General features: G+C 43.5%; 1 protein-coding gene across 10 annotated transcripts in view; it reads right to left on the reverse strand.

The window, feature by feature from the left end:
• Positions 1–297: 297 nt before the first annotated feature.
• The window catches only part of C16H11orf24 (chromosome 16 C11orf24 homolog), a 31,312-nt gene continuing 4,674 nt past the window's right edge, over positions 298–26,935 (reverse strand). For 4 of the 10 annotated variants that reach the window (XM_030039129.2, XM_041129192.1, XM_030039134.2 and 1 more), the window contains 4 exons: positions 25,370–25,466; positions 7,965–8,203; positions 3,326–3,442; positions 298–2,135 (listed from right to left, as the gene is read on the reverse strand). In XM_030039129.2, coding sequence (XP_029894989.1) covers positions 952–2,135; positions 3,326–3,442; positions 7,965–8,121 — 1,458 coding nt within the window. In that variant the 5' untranslated portion in view covers positions 8,122–8,203; positions 25,370–25,466 and the 3' untranslated portion in view covers positions 298–951. Of the gene's footprint in view, positions 2,136–3,325; positions 3,443–7,964; positions 8,204–13,157; positions 13,177–25,369; positions 25,467–26,935 lie in introns of those variants that run through there. The other 6 variants (XM_030039137.2, XM_030039130.2, XM_030039136.2 and 3 more) reach the window with 3 other exon arrangements.

The raw sequence follows: 26,935 nt of genomic DNA on the forward strand, positions 1-26,935 counted from the left end.
GTCCTAAATGCAAAACAAAAAACAAAACAGAGCCTGATGCTTTTTGCATGAAAGATAAAAAGCAGTGAATGGGTCTGTATACCTGGGAGACCGACGGCTTACTGCTCTGAAAGCACAGCAGCAGTAGCCTGGAAGATGATTAGCATCTTCTGTGACATGTCCATACTTCCAGGGAGGTCTTCAAAGCCCCTGTACTTGGAATATTGAAGTAGAGCTAATTTGCTTAAGCCCCAAAAGCCCACTTGCCTGCTTCTGAACTGGCAGGGAGAGGAATGAAAACAGAAATGCAACAAGATATGCCCTTCCAGGGCCCCCTTTATTAAGTGAATATAAAAATAAGATCATTTAAGTGCAGAGGCACAGTAATCTGCTCCACGGTGAAAAGGTATCTTGGGTTAGCAGTAAACAGAGTTTACAATGCTTTGTAAACAGACCTCTTTACAAGCAAGAAGCATACTGAAACATGACATACATTCGATTAAAAGTTCCCTGTTGCAGCAAAACTGCACACTTCTCATCTGGCAATTTCCAAGCACTTTGCAAAAGGTGAGAGCATTATTTGCTCTGTTTTCAGAGCACACGTGAAATGAATATAACATAAGGAACTTGCAGTGTAAACACTTGAAAAAGTGCCACAGCATTTTCCGAGGATGATGGCTTACCCCTTGTTAGGCTTATTTTACAACGAAAAATAATGGCCAAAGCTATTGTGCATTATGAAAGTTTTAAAAATTACTACTTTTTTTTTTTACAGCAACCTGTTGCACAGTTGGATAAAAAAAAAATTATTTTTTTTCTTAATACAGTACATGGCATTTCTCCTCAATTGCACTAGAAGTAAATTTGGAAGCACTTTAAGTTTGTGTTATAGGCAAACAGGAAAGAAAAACAAGTCAGGCAGGCTTTCAATCTCCTTTCCATCTCTCTGCCCGCTGTTTTATCCCCACCCTTTCACATCTCCGAGTCCACATACATGCCATTGATCAGGTAATCCACTTGTGTGTAATCCTTCTTCTTGTAGCTTTCATAGGCCTGCATAAGGAAAAGAACTATAACAGTTATGAAAAAAAATGTACCAACTAAAAGCACTGCAAGAAGTGAACTTTTATCCACTAAGTACTGAGTCAGGGGCTCGGCAGCAATGAGAAGATATTCATTGTCCATGTCCAGCGTTTCTGCAAGGCCTGAAGCTGTTGTTTTGGGTGCATCTGCTGGAGCCGTCATTGTTGAAAAAGTGTGAGATGTTGACTTTATCTCATGCCTAGCTGTTGTTTCTGCTGTAGAGGCAGTAGTTAAAACCGTGGCACCTCTCGTAGAGCCCTGAGAAGTTGATTTACTCAAGGATGTTGCGGCTCTACTTGCTTCTGGGTCTAGATATAGCGACGTAACGACAGGCAGTGGGTTCGCAGAGTGTGAAATCTCTGAGGGAGTGAGTGCCATAGCACGAGCAGAAGTGGTGGAAGACATTCCTGCATCCTGCGGGATGAGGATAGTCAAAGTTGCGCTCACTGTCTTCGGGCCAGCTCCAACAGCAGTGGGGCTGCTAGAGCGGGAAGCGCTGGCAGTGGTGGTTGGGTTAAACTGCTCTGTTTGAGGCATTTGAGTACCTGCTTGAGAAATGACAGTGAGGGGAGCCGAAGTGGGGGAGGATACTGAGACAGAGCTACTACTTCCTGATTTTTTGTTGGTGGTCACAAGCTTGGTGAAATGGCTAGAAGTGGAAGCAGGGATGTGACCAGAAGTGGGAGAAGAGGCAGTGGATGACATGGCTTCAGCAAGGACACCAGAACTTCCAGGGGCGTTTGAGGCTTTGGCAGTTGTTTCATAAGCTGTAGCGAGGACAGTTGTGTTTGTAATGTTTGTTGTTACGGCTGTGGCTGTGGTGGTGGTCACTGTGGTGGTGGTAGCATTGCTTGCAATTGTTTTTCTTGCAATTGTTTTTCTTGCATTTGTCATTACACCTTCACTCTGAATCTCAAGCAAATGCCTCAGTTGGATCTTGTGAGTTCGAGGAATTGAGGAAAGCAGGTTTTCGACATTGTGTTGGTCAACCTGTGCATTCACCATCCTCTCCTTTTTCTGTGGATAGCTTTGGTGGTGAAACAGGACTGTTTGCCTTTTCCCACCGACAATTTCTTCAAAAAGACAAAACCAATAAGTTTCGTAAGGATAAAACTCTCAAGCTCAAATCTGACCTCATACCCCCAACATGCAAACCAGAACACAAATTCTGCAGTACATGTAGTACAACTGGAATAAATCAGTCCTGAAGTCAGCAAGAACGTGAAAACTCAGACCCCTGCTCCCTCTCGGGTTTTTTGGGGTGAGGTTTTTTTGTTTGTTTTGGGGGGGTTGTTTTGCTTTGTTTTTTTTGCCACAGACCTCTGGCATTTGCCCAACCAGGGAATTAATTCCACAAAAGGGAGGTAACAAAGTACTGACCTACAATGCTGAAGCACATTATCAACAAGAGCTGCAGCATTTACAAATGCCAGCTCCTGAGAAGACTCATGCGTTCAAAGCTACACAGCACTGACAAACCCTTTATGCTTAGATTCATAATTTTCACCTCTCAAAATTGAGTGGAAATTTCCACTTACACCTTCATACTTTGGGAGAATTTCCTTCACAACTAGTGTTCTAGATTTATAGTGACATAAATCCCATCTGCTTATCAAAGGTCTGGTTGCTATGCTGCAGAGAAACCTTTGCCAACCCAAAAGAACCATGAACAAACTTTCTCTTTTTTTAACTTGGGTACAGAGAACTGCTGAAACATACTTTAGAAGACTGATTCCCCAATCACCAACAAGCTGCATTTTGTTATTGCATCACTTAATTAAAATTGAAGATCCTGGCACTGGAAAGTCACCACGAGCAATTGCTGCTAAGGCTTCTCTGATTATGGAAGCAGCCTGCTGCCTCTGGCACAAAATCCTGGCAATCTCAAAAAAAACAATGCCAAGACATTTTCCTTTCTCTTAAAAAAATATAAATACACCTGTTTATGCCTTTATTTTCCAAAGGACAGTGTGTGGAGTGCAAATGGCTTGAATGAATGATGTCTTCAACATGGAGACAAACTGTTACTCAGTAACAGCTACAAAAGTTACTCAAAGACACATCATGCACATATAAGTGCCAGAGCCCTTACCAGGCTACTGAAACAGTTCTTTCAGTGAACCAACTTCACCTATGGAATCACCCTGCAGGCATTTCACAACCCATCTCTCTCAGCTGAAAGCCAGTCAAGGTCTAAATGTAGGCATTTAAAGCAAAAGGACCAGGATCCTGGATTTAGCAGGAGCCTGAAGCATGGCGTTACCTCCAAGCAGATCTCTGATGTCTTGTTCGCTGGCATTCTGGCACACGCTCAGCTGGTGACACTGCAAGAGGATGCAGTGATTCTGGTAGGGCACAGCCCAATTACAGTGATGGTTACCTGAAAACAGCAGAGAAAATGGGTCGCTACACACAGTATACTGAACACACTGCTTCATGGCTGTAATCAAAGAATTAGAGAAAAAAAAAAAAACCCAACATGATAGCTGGAAGGTCTGGCCTTAAAGGATCCTGACTCAGCCTTAGTGAAAATAACTGGAAAGTCAATGAAATCAATATAGCAGCTGCAGCCTACATTCCTGCTTGTCTTCTGGTACCAACATCTCCTAACAACAGCAATTCACTCATCCAGACAGGGACCAAGAGAGTGCACTACAGCTTGGACTCATCTAAATGCTAGCATTCACCTAGATGTCTTAATCAGGGGAAAAAAGTGCGCTGAAACTGAGAAGACACCCATCTTATAACCCATGGGAGACAGCTCTCACCTCAGTGCTTGGAGTTACGCTGAAATTTACTCTGCCTTTGCTGAACAATGATACCATTAGCCATGGGAGCCATCACAGAAATTGTCTTTTAGTAAGTCAAATCCCAACACAAGCTAAATAAGCTCATCACAGCAAGAACTCTCTCTCCTGGCATCCCTTTGAATTCACTAACTTCTTTCTGGGCATGTCTACATACACATAACCAAGCTTTGAGGGAAGGAATGAACCTCCCCTAATCAGTGCTGAGGAGACATCTCAAACACTGTGCCCAGTTTTGGGCTCCCCAGCATAACGAGAACAGTATTGATGTACTGGAGTGGGTCCAAGGGAGACTACTAGGTGTCTGAGGGGCCAAAGCAGATGATTTACAACTCAACATCAAGGGAAAAATTTAGTTTCCACCACAAGGGCACTCAAACACTGGGCTGGACAGCCAGATCTAAGTTGAGTTCAGACCAAAGATCTTCAAAAGATCCTTCCTGTGTAAATTATGCTATTATTTTATGTAATATCACAGTAGCACGCAATTAATTTCTGGGACATGCTGTAACAAAAAACCAGAAGAAGGTAATACAGTGCTCGGTCTGGGATGAAGCAGACGTGTGCCCAACTGACCCCCCATCAGTGGATTAAAGGGAACTTAAGTGTACAGCAGGATAAATTAATTTCTGTGTTTATAGGTGTGACAAAGGGCAAAGAACACACCTATGTAGTACATATGGCTATATTTAAAGCTGTTATCTACAAAGAGAGTTACTCTCACTGAGGATTAAGGCTATGGGAAGCTTGAACTTTTCATTAAAAAAACATTTATGTTACCACAGTTATTAAGAGGGCTTGTGGAAAACTTATGAACTTGGAGAAATTCCTGTACCAAGAACTGCAGTCTGTTTCGAAAGTCCTAAAGAAACTAGTCAAGGTGGAATTTTACTGTCTTCGATAAAATGTTAAGAAAGTGCCTGAAACCATTCAAAGCCTTTAAAAAATGGTACTTCAAAAGCAGTAAAATAAAAAGCTTCAACAGTCACACAGAGCAGGAGATACAGCAGCAGCCCTTCAAGAAATTAAAATCCACTCCTCAGAAATGAAAGCATGTTTGGATGTGCCCTGACTCCCCATCACACCTCCTGTCCCTCACTCAATAAGCCACACTAGTGGAGAAACGTAGACCATCTACTAATGTAAATCGTGCCATTTCTCACTTCTTGGGAAGGGGCAAACAAAAAGCCAGCAGCTATCTTGCATTGGCTACTTATCTAAGTCAGTCAGTTCAGAAAGGTCAGGTGATTAATGGGGACAGCATGGTTAAAGCACCCTGGTTTCTGCTGCCATCAGAATGGTATCCAGTTGCTCATGAGTTCCCTGTTGCTCCCCAGGACAAGCAGACACCTCTATTGAACCGGACTGATTAGTACTCTCTGATGCAACTCCAGACTGAGGCTCCAACTGATGTGTCCACTGCAAGATCCTTGCTACCCAGTGGTTCCTTTTTGCTCACTTCCAATTAGGAGACAGAAGAAAAAAGAAAAAAGAAAAAAAAAGAAAAGAAAAGAATAAATAGAAAGTGGAAGGGCAACAAAAGCTCTTCAGAGCTCTTTTGAAAGGAAACCACATAGGCAGATGCCAAGGTCTTGCCCTATCAAACTGGTTTATTTCATTTTTAAGCATGCTGTTACTGGAAAGGAATCGCAGATGCCCAAAGGCAAGCAGAACCCAGGTAAGCAAATGTATTGTGGAAGTAGGGAGCAGGAATATTTGCTCTCACAGCCATGTCATATTTTCCCTTCATTTTCCCCAGAGCATGCAAGATAGCCCAGAAGTACGGCCAAGGGGCTCTGTTCTCAGAGCCAAACTGCTCTGACGGCCAAGAGGTTTCCCCCCAGCCCTGGGCTGGCCACCTTAGAAGAAACTTGGGAGAGCTCTGAATATGGCTGGGGATGCAAAGGGAAGAGTACGAGCTTATCTTACCTCCCAACATGGGTTCACTGTGCTCATCAGGCATCTGGGAATTCTGGATTGCCAGATCTTTGCTAGGATGGGCACTTTCTCCATCAAGTATATCACTTACCCTAGCAGCATATGGAGACTTGAACCCATTCCGTTAGACAACGTACGGAGGTTAGAGTTACTATCCATGCTGTCAGCACCAGAGAGTTTTGCTGCTTTTATTAGCATGTAATTGAAGTGTCAAACCGTCTCATGATATTGGTACAATCATTTTGCGATACGTTAGTTTGCTAACTATGTATCCTGGCCTCTGGTGTGGATATTCAAAGACGATGCTGGAATAGCTAGATCAGCAACCATTCCCTTTTCTGCAGGGCACATTTGAGATGTGAATATACTGACAAAAGCAGTTCTTTCTGTGATAGTTGCACTACTTCTCTAAGTTAGTGATGTTCTGTCAGCAAGGGTATAAATTACATCTACAGAAGAGAGCCTAACCAGCTAGGAATGTTATTTTTCCACTTTTCCAAGCAATGCAGCTATGAAGATGTCTCCCCATGCAACTTTGGCCTGCAACTTAACACCATAATACCTTAAAAAATAACCACCACTGCTCCTTTACTGCCAGTTACATAGGTGTAACTATTCAGACATCTAAGCCTCAGGCCTCACGTCTGTAATGAAAGCAAGCACAAAAATAAACATACTTGGGGAAGGTGGGAATGGAGAAGGAGAGAAGTAAAACTGATCTTAAAACCTAAAGCTAATCATAAAAAAAAGACATTTCAGGTCCTCCTCTCCAGATGATCTCTCTGCACATGGCTATACATTTACGTCAAGAGTTTGTATCTTTTCCATCTCCCTTGACATCAAGCAGTGCAACAGACTGGCCATCAAGTAACAAAAAGGAATTAAGTGGGCTTAATACAGAAGGTAAAACCCGAAAAGCTTTTGGGTTTAGTTTTACGTGGTTTCCTGAAGATGGAACAAGTCACCTAATTGTAGAGGCTCAACCACCTCTGCCCAACAAAGCTAACACCCAACTGGACTTGCTGTGTACAAAATACGTCAGGAGAGAACGAGGTAAAGGGTATAAAAAAAAGTGGCTGAAGTCAGCAACAGGCCAAAGTATGCACTCAGATAATCTCCCAGCCCTGATCACAGACAAACTAAATTCCTTATGCCCCTCCTCTGGAAGAGGCAGCAGACAGCACCTTTTCTACCCTTATTAAGATATCAGAAGGTTAAGAAGACACATGCACTGTATTGAGAGATTCTCAGGTGGAACAGACAAACATGCAGTGCTACAGACCCTAAGTGTCAGCACAGTCAGTGTGAATGTGTCATCTCTCTAGGGTTTACTACCTTAAAAAGCAGAAGCTGAAGTTTTCACAGCTTTAGTGCCTGGGAGACAAACCCACTCATATTTTACCTCCTAAGTAAAATGCTTAGTTTATAAAGGTGCTTTCTTTCCACTATGAAGAGATGTCTCATTTAAAACAAAGGTTTGAAACCACTGGGCATTAAAAAAAGGCATCTTTATGATGTTCCTATCAATCTGATTGTCAGACATTCATCCACCTGAGCCAAGGTCTCATCTTCACCACTGCAGCCCAGTTTGTAGGTGCTACAAGCTTTCACATGCGGCTAGGTAAGATAGGGCAACTCCGAAAGACTCATTTAGAAGTTTAATGCTTTTTAAAGACATCCCAGAGGTAGACAGCAGAAGGCTTTCATCTCCCCAGACTTGTTTAACCCTGTGCTTGGTTGCAGGATACAACCGGTTTCTTCTAAGGCAGAAAAAACAAATATCAGTGAGCAAAGACTACTCATTCCAGTGCAGCTGTCTTCAACAGCACTGTTTACTTGCAAACATCTGGCAGCATGGAATAATCATTCTTCAAGTGAAGTGACCTAACACCATTTGCACGCTACCAGCACATACCAAGTGCACATGCATTCTGTTTCTTACGGAAGCTACAAGGGCCCTGGGATATGGTTGTTCTGGATTCAATTTAACCAAAGCTGTCAGAAGTTATTTAGCACCGCAAGACTGCACAGAGAAGCCATAACTGTAAAAGCCTGTAAACAACTGAAATTAAGAAAGATAGTTGTCAGGGGAGCAGAAGAGACCTTTAAGGAACAGAAAACCCAGCTGGAATTCCAGCTAAGGGACAAGAACCTCACCTGAACCACCTGGGCTTTGACAAGCCTGCCTGCACTGCTTTTCAGTTGTAAGCCTGTTTATTCGTACTACATGGACTCCTCTCCCTTTCAGGACAGAAAACCTGTTTTCACATATACAGAAGGAAATCAGCAGGAAGAATACAATGGCAGTCCACATCTTCAAGGTTGGCCTTGCAGGGATGCTTCTCTTCCCAGGAGCAATTCTTTCTTATATCACTTTCAGATCCACTGCAATATACCTATAAAAAAAAAAAAATTATCAATTTATATCAAGAGAGTGTTCTACTAAACACACTCCTATCAGCAGGGATAGAAAAAAAAAATACAAAAGGCAAGTATCAATACACACAACATACAGGCAATGATGCAGAGGCAGGAAGAGAAAAGACCATACCCAAATTCACAGAGAGGCTTTTTCTTTGGAAACGGTACTTTGTTCTTCTTCCCTCAGGCCCAACCACAGAACAGCTCAAGTCAAAAGCCACATATACAAAGCCAAACTCAAAGCCCACAGGCATACGGCAGCACAGACATGATGTTTTTTGACTCACTCTGGGATCCTTAATGTTGTTCCCAGGCTCAGCAGAAGGGTTTGCACCAGCTTGAGCACACTGATAATATGGGGAACTATAGTCCTGGCCCTGCCTTTACACCAAGTCAGTCAAAACCAAGCATCAACCTTAGCTGATTCCTGCTTTGATTTTCCTGCTCATTGCAATAAGCTAAAAAAATCCCTCTGATTGAAAACAAGCAAAAGCCAATATTTCCAGTCTTCCAAGAGATTACACCAACACATCAGCTGTTGCTGAAGAAGTAAGCAACAGTAAGCCTTCATTTCCCCACATAAAACAATAAATAGGCAATGTCTTTTCTTCATTATTAATGAACACACAAGACTCTCTCCCAATGGATGGGCTCTCATCCTTGAAGTCACTGGAGCAGCTCCCATTGACTTCGGAGCAGATCGTCAGCTTTTACCTGGATTTACCCTCTTGTTTCCAAGAGTTTTTAAAGCTTTATATGAGCTTCCAAACAGTTCAGCCTGAACCAGACCAATTGTAAGTCTCTTTCCTAAGTAGTTTTTAAGGGCAACCCTCTTCCTCATCACTGGAGCAAGCTTTAGTCCTCACCCTGCAGTTATGAAGAGAAATGTCATGGCCTTCGAAGAGTGCTGAGATTCAACTTTGCGTGACATCAGAGGTGTACGTGACAACTGCAGTTAAAGATGCAAAGGCGGTTCACAACACAGAATGAGTAGCATGTGTGAATGGTATAAATAGCATAGTGAACAACATCCAACAGTCATCAGTAACACGCCTAAGACCCTGATTTAGCCATCCATGCAAGAAGTTTCATCCTGAGCTCTCAACTCCAGCTGCAACCATGCTTGTGAATTTAAGAGTCTGAGTAAGAGCCTTTTTTTCCTCCAAGAAAGCCCAAGATGACATTTATTAGCTTTGACTCCCAGATTGCAACATTTTGACGCTTCACACCATGAAACTTTTGTTTCCAAATTTCCCTCCTTACTCTATGTCCTAAAGCCCCAACAGGGTAACAGAGTTTTAGCCTCAGAACCACCCTGCCTGAAAAAGGGTGAAAGATAAACAGCTACCCCAAGCTTCGCAGAGGACACACAACACAGAGGTCCACAATGGACTACCAAAGAGTCAAAGGTGGGGGCAAAACTTGATACTAAAATGCAGCGCCTCAAATTTAGCATGTCTAGTCACCCTACAAGTTCCCTAAGGAACTCAAAGCCTCCTTCCTGCCCTTTTACTTAATTCTAATAAAAAGAGTTATTTTGCATGTTGAAAATAGATGGAGCATTTCTACATCTTCTGCTCTCCCAGAGAGCAGGGGAGCCCAAAAGGACTGGACTGCAGGGTACTTGCACAGCTGACCTTAGCTCGTGCGCTCCTCTCCGGCTTTCTCCCTGGAGTAAGTGTGCACAGCATCACGATAGTTTTGTGCAAGCAGGTTTCTCACTGCAGCCAAAAGTTCATGCCTGGGTCACCCCACCTGGCAGCTGGAAATAGAATTTCTAAGTCTGACCTGACAACAGAGGTCTTGGCGGGGAAAGGCAGCTCACCAGCCCCATCTAGCCCCGCGTACCAGAGACTGCTCCCAGCCAGCACCAGCTCCGCCGCGTTTCACAGTGCGCACTTTGCTCCCTCCTCCTCCTCATCACTTGCTCTTCCAAGTACAACTTTGCAGGAGTTGCAAGAATCAGCACAGAGGAGGAGAGGAGAGGAGCTGTGTGATAGATATGCAACCGCAGCCCCTCCAACATGGTACACAGGCATTGGCTGCCCGGGAAAGTGGTCTCGCATCTTCGGCAGGGAATTGGTAATACAAGTTTGTGTTTCTCAGCCAAGATAACTTCAATACCTTTCCAACTGTTCTGAATTACAAAGCACTTCCACAAGTTTGCCTTAGCCTGTAGCACGCTCTTGCTGTCACTCTTAGCACATGCGTACACTGAAAACTCCAGTTGACAAGACTGGGAGCAAGGGGAGAAAGCAAGGGTAGATATGAAATACTCTGCGCACGGGAGATTTTTCTAGAGCAGACAGACCCTTACCGCTGACAGACAGCACAAGTTTGCTTTAAATGCTGAATCCTTCAACTTAAAGCAGGTGATTTGGGTTCCCTCACCGACACCATAGGTACCTCACCAAGACACTCAGAGCACTGTTTGTCAACCTGCACTCCCACCACACTACGCAGAAGTAAGTGGACTTTTTGTAAGGTTCACAGGTCACAGGCAGATTCAGCAAGCAGTATCTGACCCACAGAAAAAAAAGAAAAAAATACATCATTACGGGTAAATTTTACATTTTAAAGAGAGTCCAGCTTATGTTTGCTGTCCCTTTTCAAGGTAAAAGGCTTACAAGAAGCAACATTTTCTAGCCTAACAAGTGACCCTGAGAATGAATTGGCTGTGCAATAATGTATGCATTTACTATTTTAAAGAAAATGGTAAATAACAGCAATGAATACAAACACAGAGCACTCTCTTATTATAGGGGAGTTTTCCTACCATTACTAATACCTTTGTAGTTATACTAACCAACCCTCAAAGAATAAACATCTTCCACTGCATTTCAGAAATGCAGATATAGCAGCATTATATGTATGCATAAATACTGTAATTATTATTATATTTTAAATCTCAGTCTTTTAGGACAAATAAAATAATCTTAATTCATCTCAACTGACTCAAAAGCTACATATATTTGTAAGATCAAATGTTGATCATACTCAGTGTCTAGAAGGACATAGCCACCTGTCCCCTATGCACAGAGATGCTTTGTATCCCCAACCACACTAACCCACCAGAAGTCCTTCTCATCACAGCTGACTTTGGTCCCACTTGACTGCAACAGCTCCAGAGGAAAGCAAAATCCCAGTAACTGCCTCTCACCTCTTCCAAAGCACCTGGCAGCCTTTCTGGATTAGGCCAGCACCGGTTAAGGGGGACACGCTGAGCTCAGACGCAAGAGGTTTGTCTCCCCTTTCCCTCTCACTAAGCATGGTCTCCTCAGGGGCCAACTGCTAATCCCTCCCCCAAGGTGCTCAATACAAACTTACAAGCTTAAAAGAATTTTAAGTGTTCTTTAGCCAATTCTAAAAATCCCTTTATGAATTGCAGAGTGAGCGTGCGAAGTAGACAAACACAATACACAGACTCTAAGTAAGGTAGTCAAGCAAACAGCTCATTCCCAAGTCCAGCAAAGGGATAACCAGAAGCAGTTGTACCTTAATGCAGTCCAGATGATGCTTGGGATGCTGTATTAAATACCAGAACCTCCAGCTAGGGGTGGTTGTTTTTTTGGCTTCTTCCACCTTAGCACAATCCCATACATCCAGAACAAGAGTCGCAATTACTTGCAGATCACTTTTCCCAACTTAACAACTGCCTTTTATAATTACAAGCAATAAGATTCATTTCTGCCTTCCCATCACACTTCTAGCCAGTCCCACATGGCTCCATTTGTACTCTGAGATCCCACTGAGCACCCACCCCACACACCTACATCCCAGAAAAGCACCAGCTAAAGCTTCTCCTCCAGATCGTGCTGCTCCCCAGAAGAAACCACCCTTTGGCTGTCGGAGACAACACTGAGGAAGAGATGAACACTACTGTTCCCATCAGAAGTAATTTTGAGAAATCTGGGCAAAATTCACTCTTTGAGCACTACCTTCTCCATCTGTAGAGCATCCCCAAGGAAACTGAAAGTCAAACCAAACCACAAAAGACAGCAACAAAAAAAATCTGGGAAAGGACTACACTCTGAAAAGTGCAAAGTTTACTTTTACCATCTGTGGCTATAACTCAGCAGGGAACCAGCATGCTGGAAAACCAGAATAACTGAGTCAACAACTAAATGACTGATGACTTTGCAATGCACACACACATCCAAAGGGCATTGCCTGCTAGGTTTCAGAAGCGTTCCTCCCTTCTTGCTGATCTCCCTGTGCTTGAGACAAGGAATTTGTGCAAAGAAAAAAAAAAAAAAATCGAAGTATTATTTCAAACAATATTGATTGGGGTGATTGTGCAAGAGCAGAGTGAAGCCTTTGGAATATAAACTCCTTGTCTCCATGCCCTCCCAGCCAGCCTCATTGGCTCCTGGTTAAGTAGCTGCAAGGTGCATGCAGTGACTGCACCAAGGCAAAAGGAGAGATATAGAACTAGACAAAAAACATGGGACGAGTGTACGCGTTAGAGATCACAGGTACAAAGTGAACAAAGCAAATCATTTAGGGTAACACATGCTCCTTTAAGCTGTCATCAAAGAGCCAGCAGACACTGCCCCCAAATTCATACTTACAAGCATGCATGGACGAGGCATGAAGTAAGGTCAAAGAGCTGCAAAGAAATCTTCTATCCTCAGTATAACAACAAAGCAGGGAAAACAAGGGTGGAATACCTTTTGCAGATAACAGTGCTACCCTCCCATCAAGTTGAGAAGACATAAAGCCTGGTTTCAACTTGCAATTGCTGCTAAACACTTCACATGTTGTCAGCTCTCAAAACAAGTGCTATATTTCACTCTTTAGAAAAACAGAATTAAACCGGATTTTGCTAAGGGAAGACAAGCACATCTCATTTTGTGAATTGAGGCTAGAATGCAGGAGGCAGGGAATCTGTGCTGCAATCTTGAGAAACATTTGGATTCCCAAGCTTACCTCCAAGGCTGAAGTTGCACATGTGGATAGGTCTGGAGACAGAAGGGGCAGCACCAAGGCACATGAGGCTGACCCACTGTCAGCCGAGCATGACCAGATGAAGTTGTATCATTCCCAGAACAGCAGCTTTAGAGCCATTAGGTTCCTCTGACTCCCAAAGAAATTTAATGGCAAGCTACAAAGCTGTTTCTGCAAAATGTCATGTGCTATCAACAATGAAGGACAAACTGAACAGAGAGATTGTGAAGCAGAGGGGCTTTATTGATTATAGGGGAGGAAATGCATTAGTAGGTCCCTGGTCTGGACATAGTTCCTTTGACTTCCCCAGATGCCTGCACAGCCTGAAGTGTTCCCACTTCCTTAGAAAACCCAGGATGCAATGGTCAAAGGTCCATTTGCTGCCACAATACAAGCTCTCCATGCCACCGGCATTTCTAATATAAACAAAATGCTCCTCTGGGAGGATGACTGAGGTGGGACATGCACAGTTCCATACTTTCAGAGGGAGTTTTGAAGAAAAATATGCCTAGAAATCACTGAGTCTTATCTCATGGATACATCAGCCAGGCTAGGCTGGTGACCAACAAGCTGGATCTGATAAACACCTGGGGCTGACATGAGGCCAGCAGAGCATTCGAGGCTGATCTGCTGCAACAGTAGGATGCAAATTACACATGCTCCAAAATGTGATTCAGAGGAGAAACATTGCCAGCTCAGGTCCGGAAGACCATCACTTATATTCCTTCTCCTACCACACAATTTCTTCAGAGTGTAACACCACACAGCGGACCATGTATTACGAAAGAGCTGGCACATCCCTCCACCTTAGCAGGCACAGTCCTCACTGCAGCAGGCAGAATAGGGTATTGGATGGACATTGGTTTGGTCTGCTGCTGCCTTTTCTGATGTTCCTCCTGATATGTGTCCACAAAAAAAAGATTTTAAAAGCCAAAAAGTCCACACAGACTGCATCACACTGGAATGTGTGGATGCACAACAGCCCAATAAGCAAAACCACTTTAATTAGGCAGCCGTAAAGTTATATATCTTCTCCTCCCCTAAATATGAACCATCTCCTTCAGTTTGTGATGTAGTCCCCATCTATGGCTGAATTTCCCATCAATCTGCACGACACACATCCCACAGGAAATGTTACTGCGATGCCTTCAGCAGCATCTACAAGCTTCAGGGAATGAGCTAAAAAGATGCCAACAGCCGCAAACAATGAAGTCAAAAGAACAGAGACAGCATCCTTGCTCAGTGCACCCAACACACCCTCTAGATTCACATTTGACTGACTTTGATGGGAGTTAAGCCAGAGAGCAAGAAATAATCCAATATCACTGAGCAGACAGCCTCTAAGAAGGCTGCTGCATCCTCTGGAAGACTAGTATGGAAACAGTGCTTTTAAAAAGAAGTTTGCAGCTGCTGAAGTATTTCTCCAGCTGCTACATATTACTCTCTGCAAGAAAAACCATTCTTCTGTTTGTAAATGGCCAAACACAATAGCTCAGGACTTTCAGGATGTTCTGCATGAATAGAACAAACACCTTAAAGTCTCTTTCAAAGAGGTGGAATGCCAAGTTTTGCTGAGAAACTCTGTGATCACACTTGGACGTGGCCAACTTTCAGAAGTATAATGCACTTCAGGTTCCATGCTGACAAAGGTACCTTATGCTACACAGGGCCAAGGCAGTGCAAAGCTCATGAGGAACAGCATCTCTGCAAGGTCAACACCACTACGCTCCACAAAAGGAATGGAAAGCCACTTTCATGCAAGTGGTAGATTAATTGCAGGCTCTGAACAGCAGACCTCATTCACGCAGATATTGAAGTGCTGTATCCTTCAGGTTCAAGATTTTCAGCAGCTCGCTCAATCTTCCTTTCCCTACCAGGAACCCAGAGAGGAAGGAGGTTTTAGTGGTTAGAGCCCACATCTGACAGTGACACAACCCGAGCTCAGGCTCCTTCCCTGCTTCCAGCTTCCTGTGGAAGTGATGCAGGGCTACAGATTCACAATCTTTTGCACATTTAGCCACAGTGGGTTTTGTGGGCGGTTTTGGGGGGTTAGTTTTGTTTTGAGTAGTACCGGCTTTACCCATCTCCATCTTTCTGTGCCTCAGTTCCCCACCCACATTCCTCTCTCAGGGCACAAGGCAGAAAGCTTATGCATTTGTTACCCCACTAACGAGGGCAGCCCACGCTGGCACCACTAAGGCTTCGTGGCCATCACACTTTGCCTCTGAGAAAATAAATGTTAAAGCCTAAAACTCCAATACCAGCATCACCCATCCATCATCCTTTCTCACCCATATTAGTGCCATGTTCTGCAGTTCAGATGGTGAGAAGTACTACTCAGCGGGATGCTTTTCCTGTGAAAAATGACCAGACAGCTATTTTATTTATGTGAATGTGGCTTGTTTCGGAATATCTGAAACAATCCAGTTTTAATAGGAAGAAAAATGAACTGCCAAAGGCTAACTGCATAAAGCTGTGACTGGACAATAAATCTGCCAACAAAAATACCTCCAAGCAATAAAAATGGGCACTATGGCTCAACTGCAACCTTCCCTGGTCTGATCCACACCCCAAGCAGCTAGCAAATTTTCAGACATGCTGCTGTCTCACGGGAACAGGAGATGGTATGCAGGGCATTTCTTACCACATGTTTCAAATTAAACAGCTTTCAACAAGACCCTCAAAGGAACCATCCTAGTGGGCACCCACATGAACTCTGCAGCCACTGAGCTAATACAGAGCAAAGGAGGTCAAGAAGGGTAAAAGGCAAGCTCATGATGTTGGCTTCTCCAAGTGCCTGCAGAAGCAGATACTCTGCAGCATGGGTGCTTCATGCTTGCTGAGAGACTGCATTAGAAGCTAGAACCAGCACAGTGTATGTGCACAGGAATAAATTGTGTCTGAGGTGCTATTAAATTCAAACCTGCCAAGTCTGGAGCTAACAGAGACTTAAACAAGCAGGAACTTCAGCCTGAAGGTACAATTAACCAAGTGTTACTTTTGGAGCAAATAAAACTGCCAGTGTGTTAAAGTCTGGTCACCCACCCACCTCCTGCCCTGCAGAATTTTACCGCAGTCAGCAATTTCCTGGCAATTCAGGTCAAGTTAAATTTCACTGAAGTTGATAGTTTCAATGCTGTCTTTGACTCCAGTCATTTTTGAGAAATCATTATGCTCCTCTATAGGTTCATGTAGCTGTAATACTAATTTTAGGTGTGTAGAAACAGAGGACATCTCTGTCCAGAACATAAGGTTCTGCCAGTTTGTTCAGGAATTTAAGGTTATGTATGGTTTTCAGCAGGATTACACACAGTAGTGATGGCACCCTAAGTTACAAAAGCATTAGGCGATATTGTGGAGAGCTCAGAAACGGAGAAGTTCAGACAGCCTGGAAACAGCCAAAACATGGTCCCAGTGCAACAACTGAAGGGGAACTTCTGCTCACTGCTAAAAGAACTGCAAGAAAGGAAAGCATCTGGGGCTATTTCTCCTTTCTGCAAGGAATTAGGATCTTTGTGCATATCCTCAAATAAGGAGAATAAAAAAAAATATTTTTTTAAAAAAATCAAAAGATAGGTGTCTCCTCCTCCAGCTATCCTCACAAGCAAAACAACCTGAAGGCTCCTAGATTATAAGAGGTTTCTTCCTTTTAAGCTAACAGCTCTGGTTAAAAAACAAAGACAGCTTTATATGGAACGTCTGCTAGGTGAGATGCAGCAAAAAGACACTGCAGCTTATCACAATGCAATATGATACTGAGGAGCTTTTCACCATATATATTAGCACAAACCAAAAGATTCTTCCCAAACTCTCCAAGCCAGGAAGACATTTATAGCAATACCAAATGAAGGTTGCTGGCACATGCCTCCCTGCTTTGTGATTTTGACAGCTTGAAAGATGTGGAAATCACAGGGCAGGGTGCGTGGGGAAGCTTAGCCAAGTCTATTTTCTCCAAACAAAGAGAGAATTAAATGCAATAGCAGCTTTCCTCATCCTTGCTGGCCTTCCCTGTGGCAGGTTCTTCATAGCCAGTAAATCTTCAAGTCATGCACTAACCTGAATTTAAACCTATGGGTCATCAGAACCTAGAGGAAAAACATCCTTCCCCCTCCTTACTCTCATGGATGTCCGTGGCTGCCAAGGCAGCATCTGTAGAAGTGCTTCAGCCCAACTCTTGGGCCTCATCTCCGATGCGGTAGCAGCTGTGCTACCTTGTTATACGTTCCCTCTTTTCAGTTTCAGAGGAACTCATTTAAGTGTTGAGTCCTGATGCTACCTGATTAATAGGTCAAAGCAAAATAAGCTTGGTTTGAGCTCCTCAAAGCTTTTCCAGTACAAAATTCTTCATACAAAGAGCCCCTTTTTCATGGAAGGGGGACTGCACAGGCAGTAGCAGGTTCTTCTGAACCTTTCTGAGCAATATATGGAAGGCCTGTCCATCTATCAGTCTGCTGCTGATGCTGCTAACAAGGACTTCAAAACTATTCCATAGGATTACCTGAATACCATGGGCATCTACAGACAGTGAGCAAAGCAGCTCACCAAGAGAGATTACAACAACCACAAACATCAGTTTAACTTATACCAAAGACATGGAAGTGAAAAACTGCATGTTTTCCCATAATCTCTCTCATGCTCTGTATTTTACTGGACAGATGGGGTCCAAATACAGATATTTTCTAAACCACTCTGGGATACCTCCTTGCTTATCTCAGTCTTCGATTTTTGCTCAGCAGTACAGCAACAGAATATGGAAAAAACAAAGTTGAAACCTCTCTCTCAGCTGTAACACCTGAACTTGAAACAAAAGCAAGAGGTTATTCTTACTGCTCCAGAAGTTGTGACCTAGAAGCAGCAGCACAGACTGAACCCATTAGAAACTTCTGGCTACTGATTTTGTGCCAAAGACGCTCTGATTCTGTAACGAGGGGAACAGTGAACTAGAAAAGGCAAAATACCAACAAGATCAGTCCACCCTGGTCCAAAGATGAGCTCAGCATACACTAATTATCTAGGTCAAGAGACTGCCTGGGGGATGTTGTCCAAGCACAGACAACAAAAACAAGGATAAGGACAAACATGTGAAAGCCATACTACAAGTAGTAACTCTTACCACTTGCTTCGATACACTGAATGGTGTTTTGAAGACTTTGGCTCCAGCTTAATCCAATACAAACCTGTCTGATATCATCAGATCACAGCAGAACACCATTACAGGTCAGGAAGCAAGAGGTGGAACAGGCTGTGACTGAATGAAATCAGATACAAAACAAAGGACATGCCAAGAATTAAATAATTCACACTTGAATTAACATGAACATCCTGCCTACCAAACCCTACCTTTTGCTCCAATCCAGTTTGCTGCTAGAGTCTCTGCAAGCCTGAAATGAGAAAAGGCTATAAATGCAGAAGAGCAAGGACCCAGGTGGCCAGCACTGAGGTACAACGCTTCTTCAGCCTCATCCTTTAAAGCAAGTTTAGGATCCTCAGAACTAGACATCAGACAAACAAGTCCAGCTTGCAGTCTGGAGAGTCCCATCAGCTGGTCATAGGGGCCTCCCACCCATCAACCCAGCTCAGCCCTTTCAGCTGCTCTTGCTCCTGTTAGGGACTGCTCAACTACTCACGAAGCAGCAGTAAATCACACCAGTAAACTACATCAGTTTAGAGCCAGGTACACAAGGTGAACTGTCACCAATTCTGCTTTCCTTGAAAGCTGCAATTTGTAGCAAACCGAGAACTGCCCCATAAGCAGCAGAGTCATCTGTACAGAAGGACAGGAACCTCCAAGTAACATAATGCATGCTCTGGCATGGTAACTGCCAACTACTAGGAAGCATATTTGCTTCTTAAAATCATTCAGGAGCCTGAAAGCTTCCAAAGGAGATCAGAGAAAACTCCAGAGCTATCTTTTAAGTGACTGCGTGGGTCAGAGGACCAGCAGTCTCTTCAGGTTCCCTCTCTATTCTGGGTCAGTTTAGTGGAGAAGCAGCATCTTCTCAGGACTTAAGGGAGAAGGATCTTTTGTGAAGACTGTGGCCATCTCTGTAAGAAGCTGGAAAAGCAACTTCCCAACATGTTTCTGGTAAATCTAATGCCAATGCTCACTTGCAAAAGGCCAAAAATTAAAGAGGCAGAGAAAGTAAGTTCCCCTAGCCTTGGTTGGGCACAAGGTGCCCTGGCAAGGCAATATGAAGGAAGATTGCAACTGATAGCAGGTTTTTACCTTCTCCATTAACAAACAGTGGGCATCAGGCTTTAGCAGTATGAAGCCACCAACTTTCAAGCATAAACAAACAAGAAAAAGAAAGAACATTTCCACTGGATGTTGGGCAACAACCCTCAGCTCTTCCAGCTCTCCTCTGTAACTCCACAGTTTGTTGTTTTTTTTTTTTTAACAAACTCTGAAGCACCTCTTTAAAAGAGGTATTTTGGCATTTCACACAGAAATCTGTCTTCAGGCTTATAATGCAAGAGCCAACAGAGCGAATCTCAATCTAGCAAGGATTAAGTCTTACAAGACCTGTCATGGTACTAAAAAAGGTGCATTTGCTTTTAACAGAGAAAAGACTTGGCACGCTCCACTTTAGGGAAGAATCAGCTCCAGCCGGGACACTGTGACTATCTCTCTGAGACCAGAAGCTGCGACTGAGTTGCACGTCTTTTTATCTAGCATGGTTAGCCTGTACCTAAAGCTAGCAATAAGCCTTAGTTATCATCAATGAAACATTTGCACAACCTGTTCTTGGCTACAGAACATCTATGTATTTGGCGAAAGCATGAGATGACCTGAAAACACAGCTCTAAGCCTGATGACTTTGTATCTGACACCTTTTCATCAGCAGGAAGTACATAAATTATTATCATGTTAGTAACCATGAGGACTTCAGAAGGCAGAGTGCAGATAATATTCAGGTGAACCACCATGGAAAAGAAGGGTTCTCCATCAGAAGGGTCTCTGCTCCAGGTCCAGGGTTCCATTTCAGAGTGATGATGCACGAGACACACAGGTAGCATTCAGCAGGGCAAGGAGACACCATCTCCCCTAACAGCTGCATCTCAAACAATGCAAGCACCCACAGGAGGGTTTAACAAAGCTATTATAACAGGTCACTCTTTAAACTCACTAATTTTCCCAAGAGCCTGGCTGTAACTGAACAGTCAAGTACTTTTAGCATTCAGTGGAAGGATCTTCATGAGTTTCATTTGCAAGTGTGGAGAAATTAAAGGCTTCCTCTGCCCTAGAAAGCAGCGCTTCTGCCTCCACCAGCTTCCCAACAAAATCCAGCTTCTGTCTCAGCACTCGGCTTCTTGGGCATCTGAGCCACTTTGCAGGAGGGCACTTTCACTTCAATGGCCTGAAATAGTATCACGAGGTAAAGATGCCCAAGCAGATAATGGAGCAGAAAAAGTGCCCTGCAGTGAGGATTAGATGTTCACAGCATGGGTTGGGGTTTTTTGGGGGTTGTTTTTGGGTCTGGGTTTGTTGGTTGGTTTTTTTTGTGACAGCCATCTGAAGAGGAACTACACATCAAATCTTGCTTAGCAAATCCTCTAGCACTGATAGGCCAAGATAGAAAACTCTCTCTTCCCACATATTAATGTCTACAACATCAAGCAATCTCTAACCACTTAAACTGCATGCCCACCATGTCAGTCTTTGTTTTTAAAAGGTGCTGCACATTTCCTTCACTTCCCTCCAGCAATAACTTTCCTGGAGATGAGAGAAAAATACTGAAATAAATTTGTACATGTATTTTATTTACAAATTCTCTCCTTCATCCAGACATCCTGTATGCAGATGAATTGCCATATGAAATCCAGTATTATGGCTGTATATTCATTGGATGACATTCACTGTATCTTGCTCAGAAGCAACTGTAAACGTGAATGCTTGAGCATGCTGTGGGATATACCTAATGAATCACAATTTTGGGCCATGTATTTTAACTCCAGAAGGAACCCCTGAAGGTGTAATCCTACCAATTTCAATATGGCTCTGCAAACAAATTTGTCCCAAGACATACAATAACCTAAGAGCTCATTTAGCAGAAGGGTTTGCAGTTTTCGGTCAGCTCCCAGGGGACAGCTTGCCCACTCCACGGTTTGCATTACATATGTTTCCACTTTCAGAGGGGTCAAAGACCAAGTGGAGAACATACTACCCAGAAAGAACTGCTTGCTAATATTGCCAAAACCTGCGGGGGGGGGGGGGGGGGGGGGGGGAACGGCGGCAACCAAAACCCCCCACCTCACCAGCATTTTCTGTTTATATTTTATTCTAAAACTCCCTTTCATTCAGCTATTCCTTAGGAGGACGGGTCATCAGCACCAGAAATCCACTTCTGTTAGAGCTGTTTATTTGCAGAATGCATTTCATTGCATCAACACATATCCAGCTTCTAGACATTACAAGATTTTTCAAAGCCTAGAAATCCTTGCTCCCTTTGCAACAGACAGAAAAGCAACAAATGGGAATCCATGAATACACCAGATCCAGTCAAAAGCTGTTTGCTAAATAGAAAACAAACCCAACTTCCATGCTTTTGCTTTTCAAGTTAGCTGGTAACAAAAGCCATCTGCATTACAGCTCCATCCAGGCCACGTGCTTCTCAAACTCAAGCAGCAAGTGTCCCTGAAGAACGTTATCAGTTCTTTCCAAGTCAGCATATCTGCCTTAGGCAGCAATTCTTCAAACACACAAAGCATGTGTTTAACTTTATACGTGAGAGTAAGTCTAGCAGAACTAGCGGAACCTATGACCTGCATAAAATTAAGTCACATAACCACTGGCAGGCTCATGACATTGCATACCCCTGCTGGCTTCACTGCCCAAAATGTGCCCACTAGAGCCAGGTGTACTCCAGACATCACCAGTGACACATTTCAGCCGCAGCACATGCGTAGTCCAGCCATCTCAGAGATGGTCACTGCAGCCAGAACACATGGATCCTGCTGTATCCACTAGGCAAATATAAACTGTTGGGCGTCCCTCGAAAAACACCATCATACATGAAGATATAATTGTTCTTGGTGTCAGCTTTCCTGAAGCCATGAGGCAAGGCTCTAAGTCACCACAGCTTTTGTAGCAGGAAATTATCTTTCATATCTAAAAACTTTGAGGCTATTCATTACACATGGATTTGTATAAAGGTTTTTGGTGAGGGACCATTTCAAAGTTCTAATGCAAACTAAGGAGCTGTTGGCTACAAAGAAAGGCTTTTGCATGGACGGATAACTGATTAGAATAGGAAACAAAGAGCAAAAAGAAGCCATAGGTTTTCATGAAGACAAGTGACCACCAGTGAAGTTCCAGAGGTCTGTGCTGGGGCCTCAGCTATTCAACTCACAGAAGAGATCTGAAAATAAAGGGAATGGTGGGAGGATATTGGCTTTTAACTGAACTGCCAGAGGGTCTCATGATATCAAGCACTGGGGGATGATGTCTCTATCCAACACTACTGATCACTGTTGAAGACAATACTGTACTAGACAGACCTCTACTTCTACCTCACACAGGTGAGTCTCACGCACTTAAGGTCCACTACCATGGCGCAATAAGCTGACTGATGAATGAGTTCTACAGCTCTTATTGACCAAATGTCCACTGCACCATTTTTAATAAAGGCCCAGAAGCAGGGGTGTGGACATACAGTTCAGATGACAAAGGCCAGAAGCTCTTGTAGAGACATGGGAACCTACACACCATGCAAACTAAGTTTATTTTGCACCAGATAGCTTGGCCAGGGTTATGACTTCCAGTTAGACATTAAAGAAGCTCTCTGTACAATCTTCACAGAATCACAGCATAGTTGAGGTTGGAAGGGACCTCTGGAGGTCACCTGGTCCAATCTCCCTGCTCAAGCAGGGCCACCTATGGCCAGTTGCCCAGGACCATGTCCAGATGGCTTTTCTGTATCTCCAAGGATGGAGACTCCACAGCTTTCCAGGGCAACCTGTTCCAGGGCTCAGTCACCCTCACAGTGAGAAAGGGTTTCCTGATGTTCAGAGGGAACCTCCTCCTGTGTTTTCAGTTTCTGCCCATGGCCTCTAGTCCTGTCACTGGGCACCACTAAGAAGAACCTGACTCCAATCTTCTTAACACCCTCCCTTCGGGTATTTATATAGATTGATAAGATCCCCCTGAGCCTTCTCTTCTCCAGGCTGAGCAGTCCCGGCTCTTTCAGCCTTTCCTCATAAGACAGTTTCCCAGAACAGAAGTTGCAAAATCAATTCAAGAACAGAAGCCTCTACAAACATAGAAATGAAGGACAGTTCATATGGACTGCACTAATGGCCATGTGATATGGCTTAATGCACTGTCAGGAAGAACTGTCACCTTCAAGGGCATATGCTCCACCTCACTATCAGGTGAGAGGTGGTCTTCCGCCATAGCACTTACACCTCTTCTTCCTAAAGGAGTTCTGCATAGCAGTACCACATTGAGACAATGCAGGAGCTGCTGCTCTTGCAAACGAGGCCATTTCCAGACATGGAAAGCATCTGAGATACATCAGGCTTAGCAGTTCTACATCAGCCTAAGCAAGTATTGTAAAGTCACTACATCATCTGTATCACAAAACAAGGAAAATACCGTGACTATCCCACAAAAGCCTCACTATAAAAAGGACCTGGAAAGATTAAATAGGTTTTGCACATTTTGTAAAGCTCTAGATAATCAGGATTTGTTAACAAAAAGGACTAATGACAAAAAAACACTTGAGGAGGGAGTGTGTTTGCTCTTTTCAAAGCTGGTCTCAAGTTTTCACACTCAGACCAGCTGGTCATGCCTACAGTCCCAGCACTTTCCATCACACTCACAAATGAGATATTTTCCAAACAAATTTTTTTACAAAAATGAAACCTAGGTATAGGATGTTTTCTTTTAAAGGAGGGAAGCACGTTACTCCTTTTTTAAGCCTCATCAGGTCAGAGTGTCAGAAACCCACACAATGATTCACACAAGTTGCTGTGAAATCCTAGTGACAATTATCATCCTTCCAGATCAGCTAGGATACAAAGAGCTTTAGAAATGGGAAGAAATGATAACTTAAAAGAAAACCAGTCTCAGCAGGGAAAAAACCTTGATCAGCACAGCTGAGAAAGGCAGAAGAATGTTTATGGCAATACTTACTGTTTATTAAGTCAACAACTGGATTAGCACCTATTTACTGTGGGTAGAGATTGAGGGAGTAAATGCTTTTTGCTTGGACATTGAGAACTTCAACTTATCACTGGGCATTTCTAACCCATCAGAAACCCCCATCCTTAACTCCCTTAATAGGCCAATCTCCTGTTTATCTTATGGCAGAAAAATTAGAGGGCTTCTTTTCCACCATGCTCTCCTTTTTAATTAGATATGGGAGTCCAGATGCTACTGCCAGCAAAAAGACACACTGATGCTGTGAAGTTTCACCAAAAGGATGACGATGTAAAGGAGCTCTGCTAACACAAATACACCAGCCCAATCTTTGTAACACAGGTCAGTCCATAGCACAACAGGGCATCAGTTCAAAAGAGCAGAGTGTAGATAAGGTAGACCAACCCTCCCTTATCTCACAGGGTGGAAAGACAGGCGTGAGAAGACTGAGCCATTTGTGTATAGCTATAGCAGGAACTGGTCAGAGCTGGAAATGAAAACTGAGTCTCTTTAAATCCAGCTTAGTGCATGAGCTACAAGACAGTCTACTTTTCCTGTGAAAGCATATATTTAGTAAGAGTGTCATTAAGAGCATCTCAGGAACATCCAGAAATACCTGCTGTGAGGTTTGTTTTTTCTGAAGGAGAGGGGGAAGAGGAGTGTTCCTAATACATAAGTCACATACAAATCAAAAATAATCAATAGTAAGATTCAGGGGATGATGTATATTGAGAAATGGGGAAATGAAGAGTTAGCACAAACGTGTGAAGTAGCCTCCTCTCCAATTAATGGCTTGCTTGATCTTAGATGGATCCCCAGTATTTCCCTTCAACCAGTTTGCATTCATAACACTTCTACCTTTATTCCCTGTTCTTCAATTTATTCCCAGTTCATGAATAGGGATGAATTTTGCGCTCACCCATCCACATATGCTCATTTCCTGCTGACTTCTACAAAATTTCCCTCTACTAATGGACTTGTTTCACAGCAGTTTCAAATCTGTCCAGAGGGAGCAAAAGAAAAAAAAAAAAAAATTTTGAGTGTAGAAACTTACCAGGCAAACACTTTTAACCGTTTTCTTGCTGTCAGGAATTATCGCACCTGTAGGGGATGCAAAGGCCGATAAAAGCCTGGATACAGTAGGACTACAGCTGAAAGCATAGGGAAAAAAATAAACGTGTGAAGTATTATTGTATGCTACCAGAGATCCACTTCTCTGAGACTGTCAAAGCATCTTCACAAAGAGATAGAAGAGTGGAAAGGTTTATCCTGCCGTTTAATACAGAGAAGCCAAACAAAAAAAAGATAGAGAAGACAACTCAGCAAAAGAACATGCTTAATCCTATTAAAGTTAATGAGATTTCACCCTGGTCTCCACACACAAGTCATATTGGGAGTTTAACTTAAGTGGATTTAAACCCAGATTTGGTTAAAGTGCTGCAAAGTCTCCCCAAGCCAAATAAAAATAAATCCAACACAAATATACATGCAAAAGTCAATTTCTCCCTTTTTTTTTTTTTTTTTATGAAACAAATCTAAAACCAGTGCACCTTCTCCATCTGAAGTATGTGCTCAAGTGTTTTGCTGAACTATTGCATAAGCAGTTCTCCAGGCTGGCACCAAGGCAGCTGGAGCTCAGGGAAGGCAATCCCAACACCGTCCTGGACAGTCAGAGGCAAGAGGGTCATCATTACCAGAAGCAGTGATGGTTGTGAAGAGGACTTGTTGAATGTCTCAATAAATTAAAAAAATGGCCCTTGAACACAGACAACCTCCCCTTCCCTGTGTATTTAGGTAATAACGGAGGTGGCTATGGGGGCTTGGACACTCCATAGCCACGTCTGCAGAGCACAATTTAGTTGTCCTTTAGAGGACACAGCTCAACTGAGACTCCCCAAGCAAAGGTGACAGGAGCTGTGGTGATGTACAGAGATAATCCAGGCATGCAACTGCAACCTGCACCGACTGCGCAGACCTAACTTCCTGCTCAAGTGGAGGACCCGGCTGGTTCCTCAAGCAGGTGCAAGATGTACAGATGGACTGTGGGTCCTGCCACATGCACTGGGGGACTGTACAGCTGGCTGCATATAAGCAAGTACCCATATCCCTGGCTCTCTGCCCTCCATTCTTTTCTTCATACCACATTGTCCTACAAGAAAAAACAAACAAACAAGTGCCCAACATGCTTTCCAAGTGGTTGACAAGTTATCATGTGAACTGCGAGGAAAGGACGTGATGGAAAATCCAGGCTCACACACTGTCATTCCGGAGATCTCACATTCTGCAAAGTGCATTTGAAGACTAGCTCTCCCACCACAGTGATGCAGCCATCAGGGACCGTGTTTTGGTCTCATCCTGTCTGATGACACTGCACAGCACCAACTCGGTGTCAGTGCAGTAGCACTCCTACCTCTCAGCACTGCAACCCAAGATCTGATCCTTGAGGCCAAGCCCACAACGGCAAAGAAAAACAAAGCCAGCAACGGCAATGGAAGACTGACAGAAGTTTTGGCACCTACACTGATCAACATTCAAAATTGCCCAGAGGAAACTTCATTTCAGTGATAACCACAATAACAGCACAGACGAGCAATTAGCTAAATGTAGGGTTTCCACGAAC

The sequence above is a fragment of the Aquila chrysaetos genome, chromosome 16 (assembly GCF_900496995.4).
Source record: "Aquila chrysaetos chrysaetos chromosome 16, bAquChr1.4, whole genome shotgun sequence".
Lineage (NCBI taxonomy): Eukaryota > Metazoa > Chordata > Aves > Accipitriformes > Accipitridae > Aquila > Aquila chrysaetos.